This window comes from Chionomys nivalis, chromosome 3, assembly GCF_950005125.1.
Source record: "Chionomys nivalis chromosome 3, mChiNiv1.1, whole genome shotgun sequence".
NCBI lineage: Eukaryota > Metazoa > Chordata > Mammalia > Rodentia > Cricetidae > Chionomys > Chionomys nivalis.
In genome coordinates this window covers 110959727-110976200 of record NC_080088.1, presented here as the reverse complement: position 1 = coordinate 110976200, position 16474 = coordinate 110959727, and the positions used below count along the sequence as shown (strand labels likewise).

At 52.1% G+C, this 16474-nt stretch overlaps 1 protein-coding gene across 1 annotated transcript; it reads right to left on the bottom strand.

The window, feature by feature from the left end:
* Window positions 1-2609: 2609 nt before the first annotated feature.
* Window positions 2610-13623, bottom strand: Hpd (4-hydroxyphenylpyruvate dioxygenase). The gene is made up of 14 exons (XM_057765506.1): window positions 13602-13623; window positions 13473-13499; window positions 12777-12839; window positions 12360-12464; window positions 11827-11869; window positions 11601-11683; window positions 10503-10592; window positions 9063-9166; window positions 8497-8574; window positions 7157-7319; window positions 6984-7055; window positions 5402-5524; window positions 2924-3040; window positions 2610-2847 (listed from the first exon to the last, which is right to left on the bottom strand). The coding sequence occupies exons 1-14, from the start codon at window positions 13602-13604 to the stop codon at window positions 2737-2739; spliced, it is 1182 nt and encodes a 393-aa protein (XP_057621489.1). The 5' UTR covers window positions 13605-13623; the 3' UTR covers window positions 2610-2736.
* Window positions 13624-16474: the final 2851 nt, after the last annotated feature.

Below are 16474 nucleotides of genomic sequence, written 5' to 3'. Positions count from 1 at the left end.
GTTAAAGGGACTTGCTGCCCACATGGTAGGAGGAGGGAACTGATTGGTGTCCATTGTCCTCTGACCACACGTGTGCTGGGGCCCGATCTGGATCCTGGGTGATAGGGTGAATCTCCACGGTGATCTGAGAAGGAAAGACTCAAACCCTGAGCAAGGCTGGGTATAGTGGCACAAACACTCAGTAATTCCAGCAACTGGGAGGCAAGCAGAAGGATGGCCAAGTGTTCTAGACCAGCCGGTGTAAAATCCTGCCGCACGTGACGCAGGGCTGGGGAGATGGCTCGGGATGTCAAAACACCTAAGTGGGATATAACCTGAGTTTAGTCCTCAGACCTCACAGTGGAAGGAAGGAGATAGCTGGCTCCTGAGAGTTGTCCTCTGATCTCACGTGTGGCGTGTGCGTGCATCCACACATGCATGTCACACACAATAAAGTAAAAAAAACCCAAGACAAACCTGGGAGTAGAACCAAGCAAGGTGATTCCTGCCTGTAATCCCAATACTGGAAAGTCAGGAAGACTTTGAGTTCAAGGCTACATACTAAGACCCTGTCTGAAAAACAAAAACAAACCACGCACATGAAAGCAGGCAGTGGTGGCGCACGCCTTTAATCCCTGCACTTTGGAGGCAGAGGCAGGTGGATCTCTGTGAGTTCAAGGCCAGCCTGGTCTACAGAGTGAGTTCCAGGACAGACTCCAAAGCTACACAGAGAAACCCTGTCTCGGAAAAACCAAAACCAAACCAACCCTGTCTCGGAAAAACCAAAACCAAACCATGTACATGATCCTGTGGCAGCCACTGTGTAAATGTTTGATGTAAGAGTCACAGCAGGCTAGGAGATAAGTGTTTCCTTCATTCACTAGACGGGGCGACAGGCTCTGCGGAGTAGCATGCCCAAGGTAGTCTAGGTAGCAAGTAGCTGGTATGGCATGTGGCTATGGCCGTCTGAGCCCACTGAGGATGTTAGGTATACGGTTAGGTACCCACGACTTAGTACCAAGTCAAGACCAAAGACAAGGGCGTCTACTGTGAGAAGAAGCCCCAGGAGTGTGTGAAACGGCCCCGCTTTCTAAATCACTATCTGGAGCAGGGCATGATGGCATGTGCATTCAATTCTAGCATCCAAGAAGCTGAAGCAGCTGGATTTCTGAGTTACAGAGCAGCCTGGTCTACGTAGAGAGTTCCCGGGCAACCAGGCTACACAACCGTCTCAAAACAACAACAAAAATATCGACTCATTTGTTTGAAATCATACAGACAAAATCTGTGCAGATGTGGCCCACGAGCTCTGGGGTTTCAAGCCTTCTGTGTCAGAGGATTTCTTTCTTTCTTTTTTTTTTTGCATGAGCCATGAAAATAGGGAGGGAGGATTTTTGCATTGGCTGCAGCCTGATCCTCTCACTTTCTCCTACATCTTTTGTTTTTGATTTGCTTTTATGAATCTCAGTATAGCATGGAGACTGTCCCCAAACTTCTGATCCTCCTGCCTCAGTCTCTGGAGTGTTGGGATTGCAAGTGTGCACCACCGTACCCAACACTAACATCTTTCCACTTCTCAGTTCATGATCTTAGAAGCCCTGATTTTTCCTATGATGGAAAAAAACAAAAACCACAACAGAAATTATGGCAATTTCCCCTGTGACACCAATGCCATCTCAGGTCTTTCCTACAGAGATCAAAGTGTGCCTCGTTTTGTCATGGTGTGGTGCCAAACACATTTGATTCCCAACCCTTTGGGAGGTGGAGGCAGAGGCAAGCTGAACTTGAGTTACAGGCTAGCCTGGTCTGCATAGCAAGTTCCAGGTCAGCCTGGGCTACGTAGTCAGACACTCCCCCCCATCTCAAAATAAAGTAAGTCCAATTTTAAGTTGGTTTGTGTTCAAAAAGAAAGAAACCAAAGTCCACCCCACTCTGGTTTTTTTGTTTGTTTCTCTGTCACTGAGCTGCACCCCCAGGGTTTTGAAGAAAACCATCAGTAGCTTTTGACTGTTAGCCCCTTCCCCAGCTGTCTGGAGAACAAAGACATGCAGAATGCAGCTGCACTGGGGGTTGGGGTACCAGTGACCGCCATCTCAGGGTGCAGGGAAGGGCTGAGGGGTTCAGATTGGACTCCATCACAGACCAGGAACGGTGTCCTATGATGACTCAGGAAGGATGCCACCCCTGAAGTCCCTTGACCCCCTTCATGTGGTCCGAGTGACGACATTAAGGAGGGCTCATCTTTAAAGGGTTTTAAAGCGATGTCGGGACTTTGTCTACTGTTTCCTCTTTCTAGGACCTTCCCTGGATCAGATGGTCACTGGACTCAACCCCACCACCCGCCTTACTGTCTTAGTGGCACTTATCGCTCCTTGAAACGGTATTTTCTCTTTGCCTCTATAGGGTATACCCCTTGTTCCTAGTTCCACAAGTTCGTCCCACCAGTAGGGTCCCACTTATTAAAGTTCTTGCACCCTGCACCTGCAGCTCCATACACAGAGGACCCAGGCAGCTCAGCAGTCTTGGTCTCCCCCTGGCGGCGAAGTGACGCCACTACTTCTCGCCGAGCGCGACACAAGACACAAGACAAAGTTTTGGATCTGGGAAGGTCGTTTTACTCAGCAGGGAGGGAGCAGGCAAGGAGGGACCCTTGCAATTGAGGGGCGTGGTCATGATGTGGGTGGAACCCTGGGGTTGTCTCAGCCAGCAGAAGATTGCTGCACCCGACGTCTGCCTTGGTCTGGGTGTGAGCCGAACCTACTTTCCCGACCTCACTCCGTTGGTCTCCAGGTCGGTGAGGTTGCCCCGTAGGGCTTGCTCCTCTTCGAAAGCCTTGAACAGGGAATTGAAATTGCCTGCTCCGAAGCCCTGTGGCGATGGAAGGCAAGAATGAGGTGGGGACCTAGCAGCAAGGAGCGGGTGCTTTTCTTGGGTGCGGCCTTACCTGATGGTTGTGGCGCTGAATGACTTCCAGGAAGAGTGTGGGCCGGTCCTGCATGGGCTTGGTGAAGATCTGAAGGAGATAGCCTTTCTCGTCGAAGTCTACCAGGATTTTCAGCTCCTGGGAGGGAGACAGTGGGCTCCGTTTAGAGGAAGGCCCACCCGCCCTTGTAGGATCCTTGTGGGATCCTTAAAACTGCTTGAGGTCTGGCCTCCCCCCACCTCCATTCTTCCATAGCCCCTATCAGATGTCACTCGGTGGAAACTGGGACTCTCGTCTATGTTGCTGATGAAAATTTAAAATGCTGCATCCACTTTGGGAAAAGTGCCTGGGAGTTTCTCAGAACGTTAAACACGGCTTTCGCCTCAGAAATGGCTCAGCGGGTAAAAACACTTGCTGCCAAGCCTGACCATCTGAGGTTAGTCTCCGGAACCCACATGATGGAAGGAGAGAACTGGCTCCCACGCTTGTGCCATGGATGCCCCCCGCCCCCCCCCCACGATAAATAACACAGAGAGAATTTCTCAAACATATTTGCCTGTGCCGGATGGTTAGTCTCCCATATACACAAGAGAGGGACTGTCCGTGTAGAACCTTGTGCACCAAAGTCCACAGAAGCCTTAGCCATGATAGCCGAAAAAAATAGAACCAACTCACAGCCACCAACTGATGAAAGAATAATTACAGCCGGGTGGTGGCGGATCTCTGTGAGTTCGAGGCCAGCCTGGTCTACAAGAGCTAGTTCCAGGACAGGCTCCTAAACCACAGAGAAACCCTGTCTCGAAAAACAAAAAAAACAAAAACAACAAAAAAAAATTACGATGTGATTTATCCACGCAGTGGGATGCTTGCTATTCAGCCATGACAAGGATCAGGTACCCCATAGGCATGGACTGTGGGGCTGGAGAGATGGCCCAGAAGTTAAGAACATTTGCCAATCTTCCAGAGAACCCAAGTTCAGTTCCCAACACCCACATCAGGTCTCTTACAACCACTGTGATTCCAACTTCAGGAGTCTGGTGCCTCTGACCTCTGTAGCCATCTTCGTGTGCAAGCACCCACGTGCGGACACATACCCGCACATAAAAACAAATAAATCTTTTTGTTCTTCTTTTTGCCTTTTCTTTGGTTTTGGGGTTTGGGTTTTTTGTTTTGTTTTGTTTTTTGTTTTTGACACAAGGTTTCTCTGTGTATCCCTGGCTGTCCTGAAACTCACTCTGTAGACCAGGCTGGTCTCAAACTCAGAGATCCGCCTGCCTCTGGCTCCTGAGTGCTGGGATTAAAGTTGTGGACCAGCTGTGTGATTCTTTTTTTTAAAAGAATAACTTTTAAAAAGGAGTTTTTATGCACATTGGTGTTTTGCCTGCCTGTATACCTGTATGAGGTTGTCGGATCCCTGGAACTGGAGTTATAGACAGTTGTGAACTGCCCTGAAGGTGCTGGGAATTGAACCTGGGTCCTCTGGAAAAGCAGCCAATGCTCTTAACTGCTGAGCCATCTCTCCAGCCCTTTTAATAATTTTTAAAGATTTATTTATTTTATGTGTCTATATGGTGCTCTATCTGTATGTATGTGTACACCCGCATGCCAGAAGAGGACATCAGATCCAATTATATATGGTTGTGAACTACCATGTGGGTCCTGGGAATTGAACTCAGGACCTCAGGAAGAGCTGTTAATGCTCCTAACCGCTAGCTGAGCCATCTCTCCAGCCTGGGGTAGTGGCACATGCCTGGGGTACAAAAGCCGTGTACAAAGTTCCAGGACAAAGCCAGGCAGTGGTGGCACACACCTTTAATCCCAGCACTCGGGAGGCAGAGGCAGGCAGATCTCTGTGAGTTTGAGGCCAGCCTGTCTACAGAGCTAGTTCCAGGACAGGCTCCAAGGCTACAGAGAAACCCTGTTTCGAAAAACCAAAATAAATAATAAAAATAAAAACAAGCCGGGCAGTGGCGGTGCACACCTTTAACCCCAGCACTCAGAGGCAGAGGCAGAAACAGACGGATCTCTGTGAGTTTGAGGCCTGCCTGGTCTACAGAGTGAGTTCCAGGATAGCCAGGGCTACACAGAGAAATCCTGTCTTGGAAAAACAAACAAACAAACAAAAACCTGGTCCCTGCCAACCTGCCTGGCCTCCAGTCACTTCACACGAGGCCTTCTTTCTGTCCCTCACACACATGGAGGTTGTACCTGCTTCAGGACCCTCACACACGTTGCTCTGTCTTTGCCCAGCCCTTCATGTGGCCGGAACCTTCTCATACAGATTTCAAGCCAAGCCGTCAATTTGGAGAGGCTGTCCCCAGCTACTCCGCAAAGCAGCCTCAGGTGGGTCTGTTTTCACTCTGCTGCTTGTGCTTGTTCCTGTCTCTGACACCCCCTTTCCCTTACCCCAGCTGGGATCTGGTCTGGGTTTCCACTGCCTGTGTGGCCCAGTGGACTCAGGGCTCACGTTCTTCTAACTAGGCATGGGCCAGGCCTCACCTCTAGCAGGTCCATGCTCTCCTTCACCTGGATCTTGGCTGTCTTGAGATTCTCCCGCAGCAGCTTGTAGTAAGAAGACGGGACAGCCAAGAACTCCATGCCTCGCTCCCTCAAGTGGCGAATCTGTCACAGAGCAGGGTCCAGGTCAGCCCGTTTGCCTAACCTCAACTATTGTAGCCAGGAGGGGCTAGCAGGGCAGAAGATGGCAGGGTCCTGTCCAAGCTCCTCTGTTAGGATACCCTGTGACCTCCTCCCTATGTCTGAGCTGCACAGAACAGAAGTGATTGGTCTCACAGAAGTGTACTCTATGCCTGCCTTTCTACGTTAGGGAAACTGAGGCAGTAAGCTATGTCTGTCTCAGCAAGCAGCTGGATGATTTCGGTGGAGATGAACCAAGTGTGTCGCTTCTCTGCTTACCCCACAATGAAGTCACAGTCAGAGTCAGAATTCAAGTTCCTCCGTGGCTTTTACCACCTGCCCCCATTCTGACCTCTTCCTGCCTCCCTCCCTCATTCGTTCCTAGCCACACGCTTCTTGCTGCTTCTGCAGCGTTCCTGGCTTTCTCATCTTTGTCTTGGTGGGCCTTTCTGTGTGGGGTGTCTCTTCTCAACTGCCTCCTCCATGTGGCCCTCTGTCCTGGCTGGGTTTATGTCAACTCGACACACTCTCTCCTCATCAGAGAGGAGGGAGCCTCAGTTGAGAAAATGCCTTCACAAGATTGGGCTGCAAGCAAGCCTGTAGGACATTTTCTTAATTAGCGACTGATGTGGGAGGGCCCCATCCATGGTGACACCTTCCCCTGGCCTGGTGGCCCTGGGTTCTATAAGAAAGCAGGCTGAGCAAGCTAGGAGGAGCAAGCCAGTGAGCAGCACCCTCCACGACCCCTGCATCGGCTCCTGCCTCCAGGTTCCTGCCCTGCTTGAGCTCCTGTCCTGGTTTCCTTCGGTCATGGACAGTGATGTCAAAGTGCAAGCCGGATAAACCCTCTACTCCCCAAGTCGCTTTGGTCATGTTGTTCTATCACAGCAACCGAGACCTTAACTAGAGCACCCTCCTTGATCACCCCATTTAGATGCACCTTGCCTTATCTTCCGTTCTCTCGCACTTCCGAGCTTTTCCCCACAGCTCTTACATTGACTTGTTGTCTGTCCTTTGGGACAGGACTAAACTAGTCCTTCCTTTAGGACTAGGTAGGCTCTGGCCTCCTTGAATGTTGCATCCATAGCAAAATATATTTAATTTTGGATAAAAGAAAATAAGTGATCTTATAGCCTAATATCCTTGTTTGTAGACTGAGGCACACTGAAGCCCAGAGAGGGCACTGGATCCCCTTGGGCACACAGCAAAGTACCAGGAGAGCTGGGGCTGGATCCCAGGCTTTCTTATACTTGGGACTGGATTTTTCTGCAGAACCAACTCTTCCATCACAGTGGGCAGGGGTAACTCTGTGAGTTACATGATCTGGAAGGAAAGCCCTGTCATCCTCCCAGAGGGACTGCCACCACCCTCTCCTACTCTACTTGGCAGAGACCGTCCCAGCAGCGGATAGAGAGGGCACATGGGCCAGGAACAGGGTTCTAACCGCTGTGATGATGTCGTCCGTCTTGAGAGCGATGTGTTGGACCCCGGCACCCCCATTGTAGTCCACATATTCCTGAAGAAGAGGAAGAAGGGAGGAGACCGTTGCCGTTTGTCGGTCACTCAGATCTGCGCCCCGTAAGAGCCCTCAAGCCTCCTTCCCTGTTCTTTCCCCACCTGGATCTGTGACTTCTTCTTGCCCGGCGCTGGTTCGTTAATGGGCATCTTGATGGACTCCTCGTAGTTGGCCACCACGATGGAGCGCAGAGAGCTGTATTCCGTGTGCACCTGCGTGTCATCCACGGACCAGAAGCGGTGGAACTGGAGGTTTTTCAGATACCTGCAGAGTGGCCAGGGACACGCCCCTGAGTGCCTGACCAGATCCACTTATAGTTGTCTCGTCCTCCCACTGAGCATGTGAGCGCTCGGTGACACCTTGGCCATTCTTCCAGGACAAAGGAAAGGGTCTCGTAGCTGATGCTCCCAACCGAGGGTCACGAGCTTACTTCTCATCTAGAGGAGGGTGATGCTGATGCAAACCTACGGCTTGGATATGCTGACCAAACTCATTTAATTGCCGCTGTGAGGTTTTGCGGAGCCGGGACCCTTAAAGGGCTGGGCTGTAGCTTAGCGGTGTGTTGTGGAATATTCCTTTACACTGTGTGAAGATGTGTCACCGTGATTGGTTTAATAAAGAGCTGAATGGCCTATAGCTAGGCAAGAAGAGAGCCTAAGCTAAAGCCAAGCTTTCATAGTTAATAATAAATCTCTGAGTCATGATTTAGGGGCTGGTGGTCCAAAACAGCCCGCTACTGTGGTAGAGTGCTTTTGTAGCTACCTCAGCTTGGCCATGTTAATGTTCCCGGTTAAATATGATAATGTTGTCGGGTGGCTCACGCCTTTAATCCCAGCACTCAGGAGGCAGAGGCAGGTGGATCCCTGAGTTTGAGGCCAGCCTGGTCTACAGAGTGAGTTCTAGGACGGCCAGGGATATAGAGAGACCTTGTCTCAAAGAACCAAAAAATACATATAAGTAAGTGGGTTTGGCTTTATCTTCCTCACGTGCAGGTCTGCACGCCCTGCTGTGACCTTGTGCAATAATAATAAATAATGATACATAAACACACTCAGGTAGGTAGTGACACTCCTCGATGAAGGTGAGAGTTTACACCGAATGCACGAATCGGCAACCTCAGTTGCCTTCCATTGCCTGTACCCTATTTTCTACTTCACTTAGAGAACTGGGGCAATGGGGGCCAGTGGGGGCGCTCAGCAGGAAAAGCACTTGCCGCCAATCCTGATGGGTTCCATCATGGGACCCGGGTGGGGGAAACAGAGTCAGCTCTTGCCTACTGTTCTTTGGCCTCTAAACACGTGCTGCAGGATGTGTGTGTCCCCACACACAAGCACACGTAAAAAATAAATAAATAGCCAGGAAGTGGTGGCGCACGCCTTTAATCCCAGCACTGGGAGGCAGAGGCAGGCGGATCTCTGTGGGTTCGAGGCTGGGGACTCACCATTCTGAGGCAGATACCATTTCCTGGTCGGGTTGGTTGCCTACAATATGGTCGATGACCTCGAGGTTGCATCTGGGCCTAGAAGAGAGAAGGGGTTAGGAGGTGGGAAAACTAGCCCCCCAAATCCTTTCCATTGCCGCGAACCTTTCCCCAACCCTAGTAGCTCACATTTATGTAGCAGACTCTGCTGTGCACTAGGCACAGTTAACCCGACAGCTCTTAACAGCCCCATTGACTGTCCTGGAACTCACTCTATAGACCAGACTGGCCTCGAACTCATGGAGATCCGCCTGCCTCTGCCTCTCGAGTGCTGGATTAAGGGCCTGCACCACCACCGCCCGGCTCTCCCCATCCCATCTTATGATGAAGAAGCAGAGGTGTAAAGTGGAGCCTCCTGCACGAGGTTCATCTGCTGGAAGTGGAGCTGGGATGTGAGCCAGGAAGTCTGGCCGGGGCCTAGGCCTTCACCTGCTATACCACCGCTCGGTGCCTGTGCCACCTTCAGATTCCACCAGAGTGGAAAGGGGGCGTCTCTTTCTGCCACTCCTACACCAAGGGGCACTCACAGTTTTGGAAGGAGGGTGTCCTTGTACACTGGGGCCTCGAATCCAGGTAAGAAACGGCCAGTGTAGTTGATCTTCTCCACCAGGGTGTGTGTGGTATCTCCATACTGGGGGTGGGAAGCAGCTGGAGTCAGGGAGAAGCCTCTACCCGCCAGCTCTATCAAGGTCCGGTGTTTTCAAGGCACCAGCAGATCTCTGGGTTCCACCAGGAATCTGACCCTGCCTCAGTGGGCAGTCCTTTCTGGAATGCATGGCTACTTTGCCATTTGTTTGGTAATGTCTTCAGTCTGCCTGTAGGTCCAGAAACTGTGGTCTGGGGATTCAGGCTTTATTTATGTTTGAGATTGAGTCTAGGTAGTTCCACTTAGTTCCGGGGATTTTCCTGTGTCTACCCCTAACCTCCTAATGCTGGCCTAACAGGTATGCTGGCTCTGTCCCTACCCCCAGGGGTGGGGATTGAACCTAGGTCCTTACATGTGCCAGGCAAGCGCTCAACCACGAAGCTATGCCCCAGCCCCTACTGCACATGGCTTTTTATATAGGTGCTGGAGATCACCCACGTCCTCATGTTTTTCTATGGGTGCTGGAGATCTGAACCCACATCCTCATGTTTCTGCCCAGCACCCACCATGCCATCTCATTTCCACAGCTCTCTTTCTACTTTTTAGATCTTGAGACAGCGTCTCACTGAGTTGCGCAGGCTGGATTTGAGCCTAAGCACCTGGAATTTGTGATCCTCCTGCCTCAGACCCCCAGAGGCTGAGATTACAGGAAGAGGGACTGGTGGCTGCCCCGGTCTCCAGGTAACAGGAGTGCCGCGCAGGCTCACCATCCCTGTAGAGAGTGACCCCTGTTCTGGGCATTGTCCTCCTGGGTGCTTTCCTGACAGGGGAGGGGTTGTAGGTAGAGAGACTGAGGCACGAGGAGGCTCAGTATGTGCCCAGGTCACATGTGAGTTCCCGCTTCAGTACTTGGTCATTTCAGCAGTGCCACAGAAGGGGAGGTTTGAGCCGGGCGGTGGTGGCGCACGCCTTTAATCCCAGCACTCGGGAGGCAGAGGCAGGCGGATCTCTGTGAGTTTGAGACCAGCCTGGTCTACAGAGCTAGTTCCAGGACAGGCTCCAAAACCACAGAGAAACCCTGTCTCGAAAAAGCAAAAAAAAAAAAAAAAAAGGGGGGGGGAGGTTTGCTCAAATGCCACTGCCCACCCCTTTTTAATGCCCCCCACCTCTGCTGAAGCTTATACCCCCCAAGCTGTTGCTTCCCACTGGGGAGGATGCCTGGCAGCTCCCAGCAGCCTCTGAACACTGGTCATGCTTTTCAGATGTCAGTCTTGGGAAAGGCTATACTCTGAGGCTCGTGGATAGGGTGGTGTAATGGACGAGTTGGGGAGTGGTGGTGTCGTGGTGTCTCCGTGGGAGTAGGCCAGCAGAGTTCACTCACCGTCTGTAGCACAGCGAACTTCACCTTCCCGAACTTGTCTTCCTCCACCCAGGGCTCCCTCACAATTTTGGCTCCCCGTTCCCGAGCTTTCTATATGGGAGACCAAATTGGGAGACCAAATTGGGTGAGGGCTGAAGCCTCCCAGAGACATTTTGCAGGGCTCCTGCTGTGAGCTTCTGTATGGTTCTGACACAGCAGGGCACCTAGCTAGCTACCTTCAGCTGGATTCTCTGGGACCATGCTTCATGCCCATCTGGCAGGTAGAGAAACAGGTCCAGGTTCGAAGCTATGCTTATAGGAGACAATGCAAGTGAGAGTGCCTGTTGGCCCTGCCTTTACCAACTACTTTTGAACCTGCTATCTCTCCAGTCCTCAGTTTCCCCTCCTAGAAGAGGAGTGGTCATATAGAAACAGACAAACTGCTCTTTCATTGGGCACTTAGCATATCAGACCCAGTGCCCACTGCCCCACCAGGCTCACACATTTTCCCAGAGGGAGCTCACTCACTGCAAGAAGTGTTCCTATCACAGGCCAGGCACTGCTCTGGGGTTAATTTGACAATCACATGAGATGGGATTGCCATCTCCATTCCGAGGAAAGAAGCACAGAGAAGTTATGTCACGCACTCAAAACTGCACAGCCGCGCACTAACCCTCTCAGTTCCCATTTTCTTCTGTTCAGTGCCTTGCTAGGGATGCTTATCAGGGCAAGCGCTCTACTACGGAGCCCAACCAATGAACAAGGAGACCTTCTGAAGGAGGGCCTCGTGTAGCCTAGGCTATCCTCAAACTCTCTGTGTAGCTGAGGATAACTCTGGACTCCGGATCTTCCCTCCGAGGCTCAGGGTGGGCATCACCATGGCTGGCTCTAGACTGCCTCTTGAGAATGTTATGGTCCAGACATGATCATTTTAATTCATTTTCTTTCCAACCTTTCAGCAAGGCTTTGATTATCCCCACTTTGGAGAACTGGACACGAGATTTGCACAGAGAGCAGACGCAGTCAAGGATGGGGTGTATGTCGCTGGAACTAGCGTCCGGCCTGACTGGTGGGGTCCTAGTGGCAGAGGCTTGCTCTGTCCATCCAGCGGCTTCTCACCTGCACGATGTGCTCACAGTCCTCCACCTCGAATGCGATGTCCTTCACCCCATCACCGTGCTTCACCAGGTGGTCACCCATCTCTGCGGCCAGCAGGAGAATACAGGCAGTGGCGTTCCGAGCCCCCATCCCGCCCCGGCCTTCTGGGCTCCAGTCTCACCCTGCCCCAACCCGTGCCCTGATCAACTGTCAGAGTCACACTGCCACCCGCTGTGATGCCCCTCACCTTTGTTCCAGGGGTTGAGAGCGGAACAGAGAACAAACACGATCTAAAAAGTGGACAAGGGGATGGGATTGGTGGCCAGGAGAGGGCAAGGTGCTTGCCCTCCACCTTCCCTGCCTACTCAATGGCACCCCTGGTGAGACACAAGGCTCCACCATACAGGGTCCCTGGAGCATGTGTTCCTGCCCCTTGTTGCCTCCGGTCCCTCCTGGTCCTCAGAGCTGGGGGTTTTCCCCTGTGGTAGCCTTGTGCTGGGTCCTCAGTCAGAGCCTATAGAACTCCAGGGATCTCATGGATCAGAGCCCATTTAAAGTCTCTTCTCTGACATCCTGGGTTTCTAGGGCTTCTATGGGTCCAGTGCTAGACTAGTTTGAGGAAGCCATGACGCCAGGGAGATCCCGCTGCCCAGGGCATGGGTCAGTAGCAGCTTTGCCATGCATCTTGGAACCAGCTGGGTGTGTGTCCTGAAACGACAGGGTACCCCATGCAGGACACACTGGAGCCCTCCACGCCAGGACACCTGGGTGCGTACTCACTTTTCCTTGCTTGATGACGTGGCTGACCACCTCCCGGGAACCCGTCTCCAGGCCCCTGTAGGCCAACGGCTCAAAGCCCATCTTGTTGCAGTAGAAGGAGGCAGCCTGGGTGGCACAGTGGTAAGGGGTTCAGAGGGGCGTGGGGACCAACCCGGAGATCCCTAGAAGGGAGCCCCAGTCTTCTGCCTGCCTTCTTGTTCCTCATTTGGAGACCCTCCTAGGAAGAGCAGCAACCCTCCCCTCCCTCTGAAAGGTCCCTGCTGGGGTCTGTGAATCTGATTGTGTAATGAGAATCCAAAGGGCCAGTTCAAGCCTGGCCTGGATCCTCCCCTCACAGTAGCCAATCCTAGCTGCAGCTGGGGCCAGCCCCCTAAAGGAGGCCTCTGACCTGTCCCCTGCCCCCTCCAGCCTTTCTACCTGTTTGGCATTGCCAACCCAGAAGGTCACAGAGTGGAAATGGAGGAACCGGCCTCGCTCGGGCTACAGGAAGGAAGAAAAAGGAGGTTAGATCCCAGGATGGAGTTTGTCTTTGCCTCCTTTCTCCAGTCTCAGTCCCCAAACCTAGGAGAATGTCACCCCCCCCCGCATCTTTGTCTAGCCTCCAAAGATATCTCATGCTAGAGGATTTGAGCTCCTTGAGAGTTTAGAATTGGGGGTCCCCCACAGGAGGCCTGCCCAGGGTTCTCAGAAGGAAATGAGCTCATATGGGAACGGCATGGGTGTCAGGGAGACCACAGAAAAAATCTGAACAGGTAAGCCAGGCGGTGGTGGCACCCACCTTTAATCCCAGCACTTGGGAGGCAGAGGCAAACGGATCTCTGTGAGTTTGAGGACAGCCTGGTCTACAAGAGCTAGTTCCAGGACAGGCTCCAAAGCCACAGAGAAACCGTGTCTCGAAAAACAAAACAAAACAAATCTGAACAGGTTCAAGAGACCGACAGGCATTTATGGAGGGAGTTCTTCAGGAAGCCGACATTGAGTCCAGCTCGGTCAGCTGGAGGGGATGGGGACTCAGGCTGATGTCACACACCCGTGGGCATCCTCCTCCTCCACTTTGACACCTTCTTCTTTCCCTTCCTCGGCCAAGGGCCCCGCATCTCTCTTCTGGCTTACCTTTGGTCCTTTGTTGGTATAGGTCGTCTAGAGGGGAGAGGAAAGGCACAATGAGAGGTGATGGCTGGGACTTCTTGAGTCACCGTGGGTCGGCACTCATGGCTACCCACATGACCCAGACACACTTACCATGGTTGATAGTGGTCAGGAAGGCTGGGGCAAGAAGCCTGGGGAGGTTGGATGGTGTATTTATTGCAGGGCAAAGGCAGGGACCGCCCCTGGCCTGGCCTTCCTGGAGGTGGAGAGCTGAGCTAGCTCAGAGCTTCTAGACTTGGGAACCTCTGAGTCAGTTCTGACTTCACAGGGACAGGACGGTGGTGCCAGCCTCAGAGGGAGAGTGATGTTGCTATGGATCACTGGCCAGCAGAGCAGAGCCAGGACAAGAAGCCAAGGGCACATTCTCTCTATGTGGGGTGGGACTGTGATCTTTGCATCCAGGTTGAAAGCTCTGAGAGTAAGGCCAGTTTTAGTGCAGGGGCTATCTGATTCGAGAGAGTGAGCTGGGCTGTTGGGGGTGTGTTGAAACCCAGTTTGCAAAGCAAACATGTAGATTAGATTTAGGGCAGGGTGCGCCACGGTTCCTGGAGGCAGGGGTGTAGTGGGGGTTGCATCCTGGCTCTGCTGTGAAAGTCATCAAGCCTGGGAGTCGCAGTTTCTTTCTCTGTAAAATGGAAACAATAGTCAGGCATGGTGACACATGTCTATAATCCGAGTCCCACAGGCCAAGCATGAGGATGCCCACAGTTCAGGACCAGCCTGGTCTACATAGTGAGTGCTGGCCAGCCAATCCTGGGACATACAGTGTCCCATGTCTTAGAAAAGGGGTCAGGGGACACGGTGATGGTTAATATGGAGGGGTTAATGACCTGGAGCACGGTATGGTTCTATTTGTGCTGTCTGTAATCAGTTACACTTCTTTGAGAGCTGGGGAGGGCGGGTGGGGCTTGGCCTTGCTATAATCTGAGTATTTATTAGAAGGGAGGTTAAGGCTTTATACCTGCCCCCGGCTCTTAGCACCGCTTAGCATGCTGGGAAGGCAGAACTGATAGTTCTGGGGGGGTGGGGGAGGAAGGCCCAGGACCTTTCATCCACATCTCTGGGTCTTTCTAGGAAGATGAAGTGACAATAGCTGGTATTTACCCGAGGTCCCTAGGACACCCCCCTTCACTCTGTCTCCACACCAGGACCTAAAACCTCTTTTTTCTGGTTGACACCGGAGAGCCTGGCTGAGGGCTCAGGTTTTGACTGTGCAATGGACAAGTGGGAGCATGAGACTGTTTACTCTAAGTCCAGGGCCCACGCTTCAAAAATGTGTTGTAATGATAGGCATGGTGGCGCACGCCTTTTATCCCAGCACCTGGGAGGCAGAGGCAGGCGGATCTGTGTGCCTCCAAGCCAGCCTAGTCTGCAGAGTGAATTCCAAGATAATCAAGGCTACACAGTGAGACCCTGACTCAAGTACTGCTCACCCAAAAAGGGGGAGACCGGGCCAGGGAGGGCACTCTGTTGGCAAAGTACTGAGCCCATGAACTCACAAGTATGTGGTTGGGTGCCTTTTTAAATCTCTGCATTGGAAGATGGAGGATCCCCGGGGCCCCCTTGGGCAACCAGCTTAGTCAACACGATGAGTTCCAGGCCAATGAGAGGTTCCAGCTCAAAGGTCAGGAATAGGGTGAACAGTACCTGAGAAACAACACCTACGATTGTCCTCTGACCACCCACGTACATGTACACACCAGCATATCACACAAGGCCATCACACACGTACACACAGAAATGGACTGAACACATCTTGGAGGTGGCCGAGCTGGTGGGAACAGAGAACCAAACTCTAGCCTGTTTGATTCTGAAGTTGAATCTTATCTGCCCCTCCAGAGATCATTTCTCCATTGTTCAATCTCTGCATTTGGGGCAGTTGTGGAGGCAGAATAGGTGGTCTCACTCCCTTACTCCTGCCCCTCCTCGGTGACTCTCTACCAGAGAAGGTTCCATGAGGGAGAAGGTCACCCACTATTATGCTGGACTGGATCACAGGAACATCTTGTCCTTTGTTTACTGTGACCAGCTCAACCCCCTGTTGCTGGAACCTGGCCTGGCTTCTATCCTAGGCATAAGGCCAGCCTTTCCCAAATTCAGCAAGCATGTCACAAGCAGCCTTGGGTTCAGAAGGCTGGAGTGGCAGGTGTCGGGCACAGCTGGTGCCTGTATCTCTCCTCCCCTCCGCCTTTACTTCCAGAAATGTGTTGGTTCTCAGTCATGGTCTAGATATGCTACAAGGTGCTCATCCCTCTTTGGGCAGAGCCTAGGGAGGGCACTCTCAGAACTTAGCCTTGGGAGCCCCCCGTCCCTTCCTCATGCTCTAGTTGGGCTCTGCTGGACATTAGTGGTGGTTGGATGTGACCATCGCTGCTCTACCCCTGTGCTAAGGGGTAGGTTCCAGAAGCAATTTTTTATTTTGAGTCAGGGTTTCTTTGCACCACCCTGCCTGGTCACAGCACCACCTTTAACAACCTATTCAAACAGAGCAGTGGTGCTGCACGCCTTTAATTTCAGCACTTGGGAGGCAAAGGCAGGTGGATCTCTGTGAGCTCAAAGCCAGCCTGGTCTATAAGAGCTAGTTCTTTTTTTTTTTTTTTTTTTTTGGTTTTTCGAGACAGGGTTTCTCTGTGGCTTTGGAGCCTGTCCTGGAACTAGCTCTGTAGACCAGGCTGGTCTCGAACTCACAGAGATCCACCTGCCTCTGTGCTGGGATTAAAGGCATGTGCCACCATCGCCCGGCTAAGAGCTAGTTCTGTAAAACAGAGAAACCCTGTCTCAAAAAACCAAACCAAACCAAACCAAAACAAAACAAACAAACAAAAAAAAAACAAAAGGTGGTGCTATGGTTTGTACCAGCTATCTCAGTGCTTGGGGGTAGAAGTAAGAATTCAAGGCTAGCCTCAGCTACAGGAGAACTCTGCCTCAACCAACCTACCAACCAACCAGTGAGACACGGTTCTATG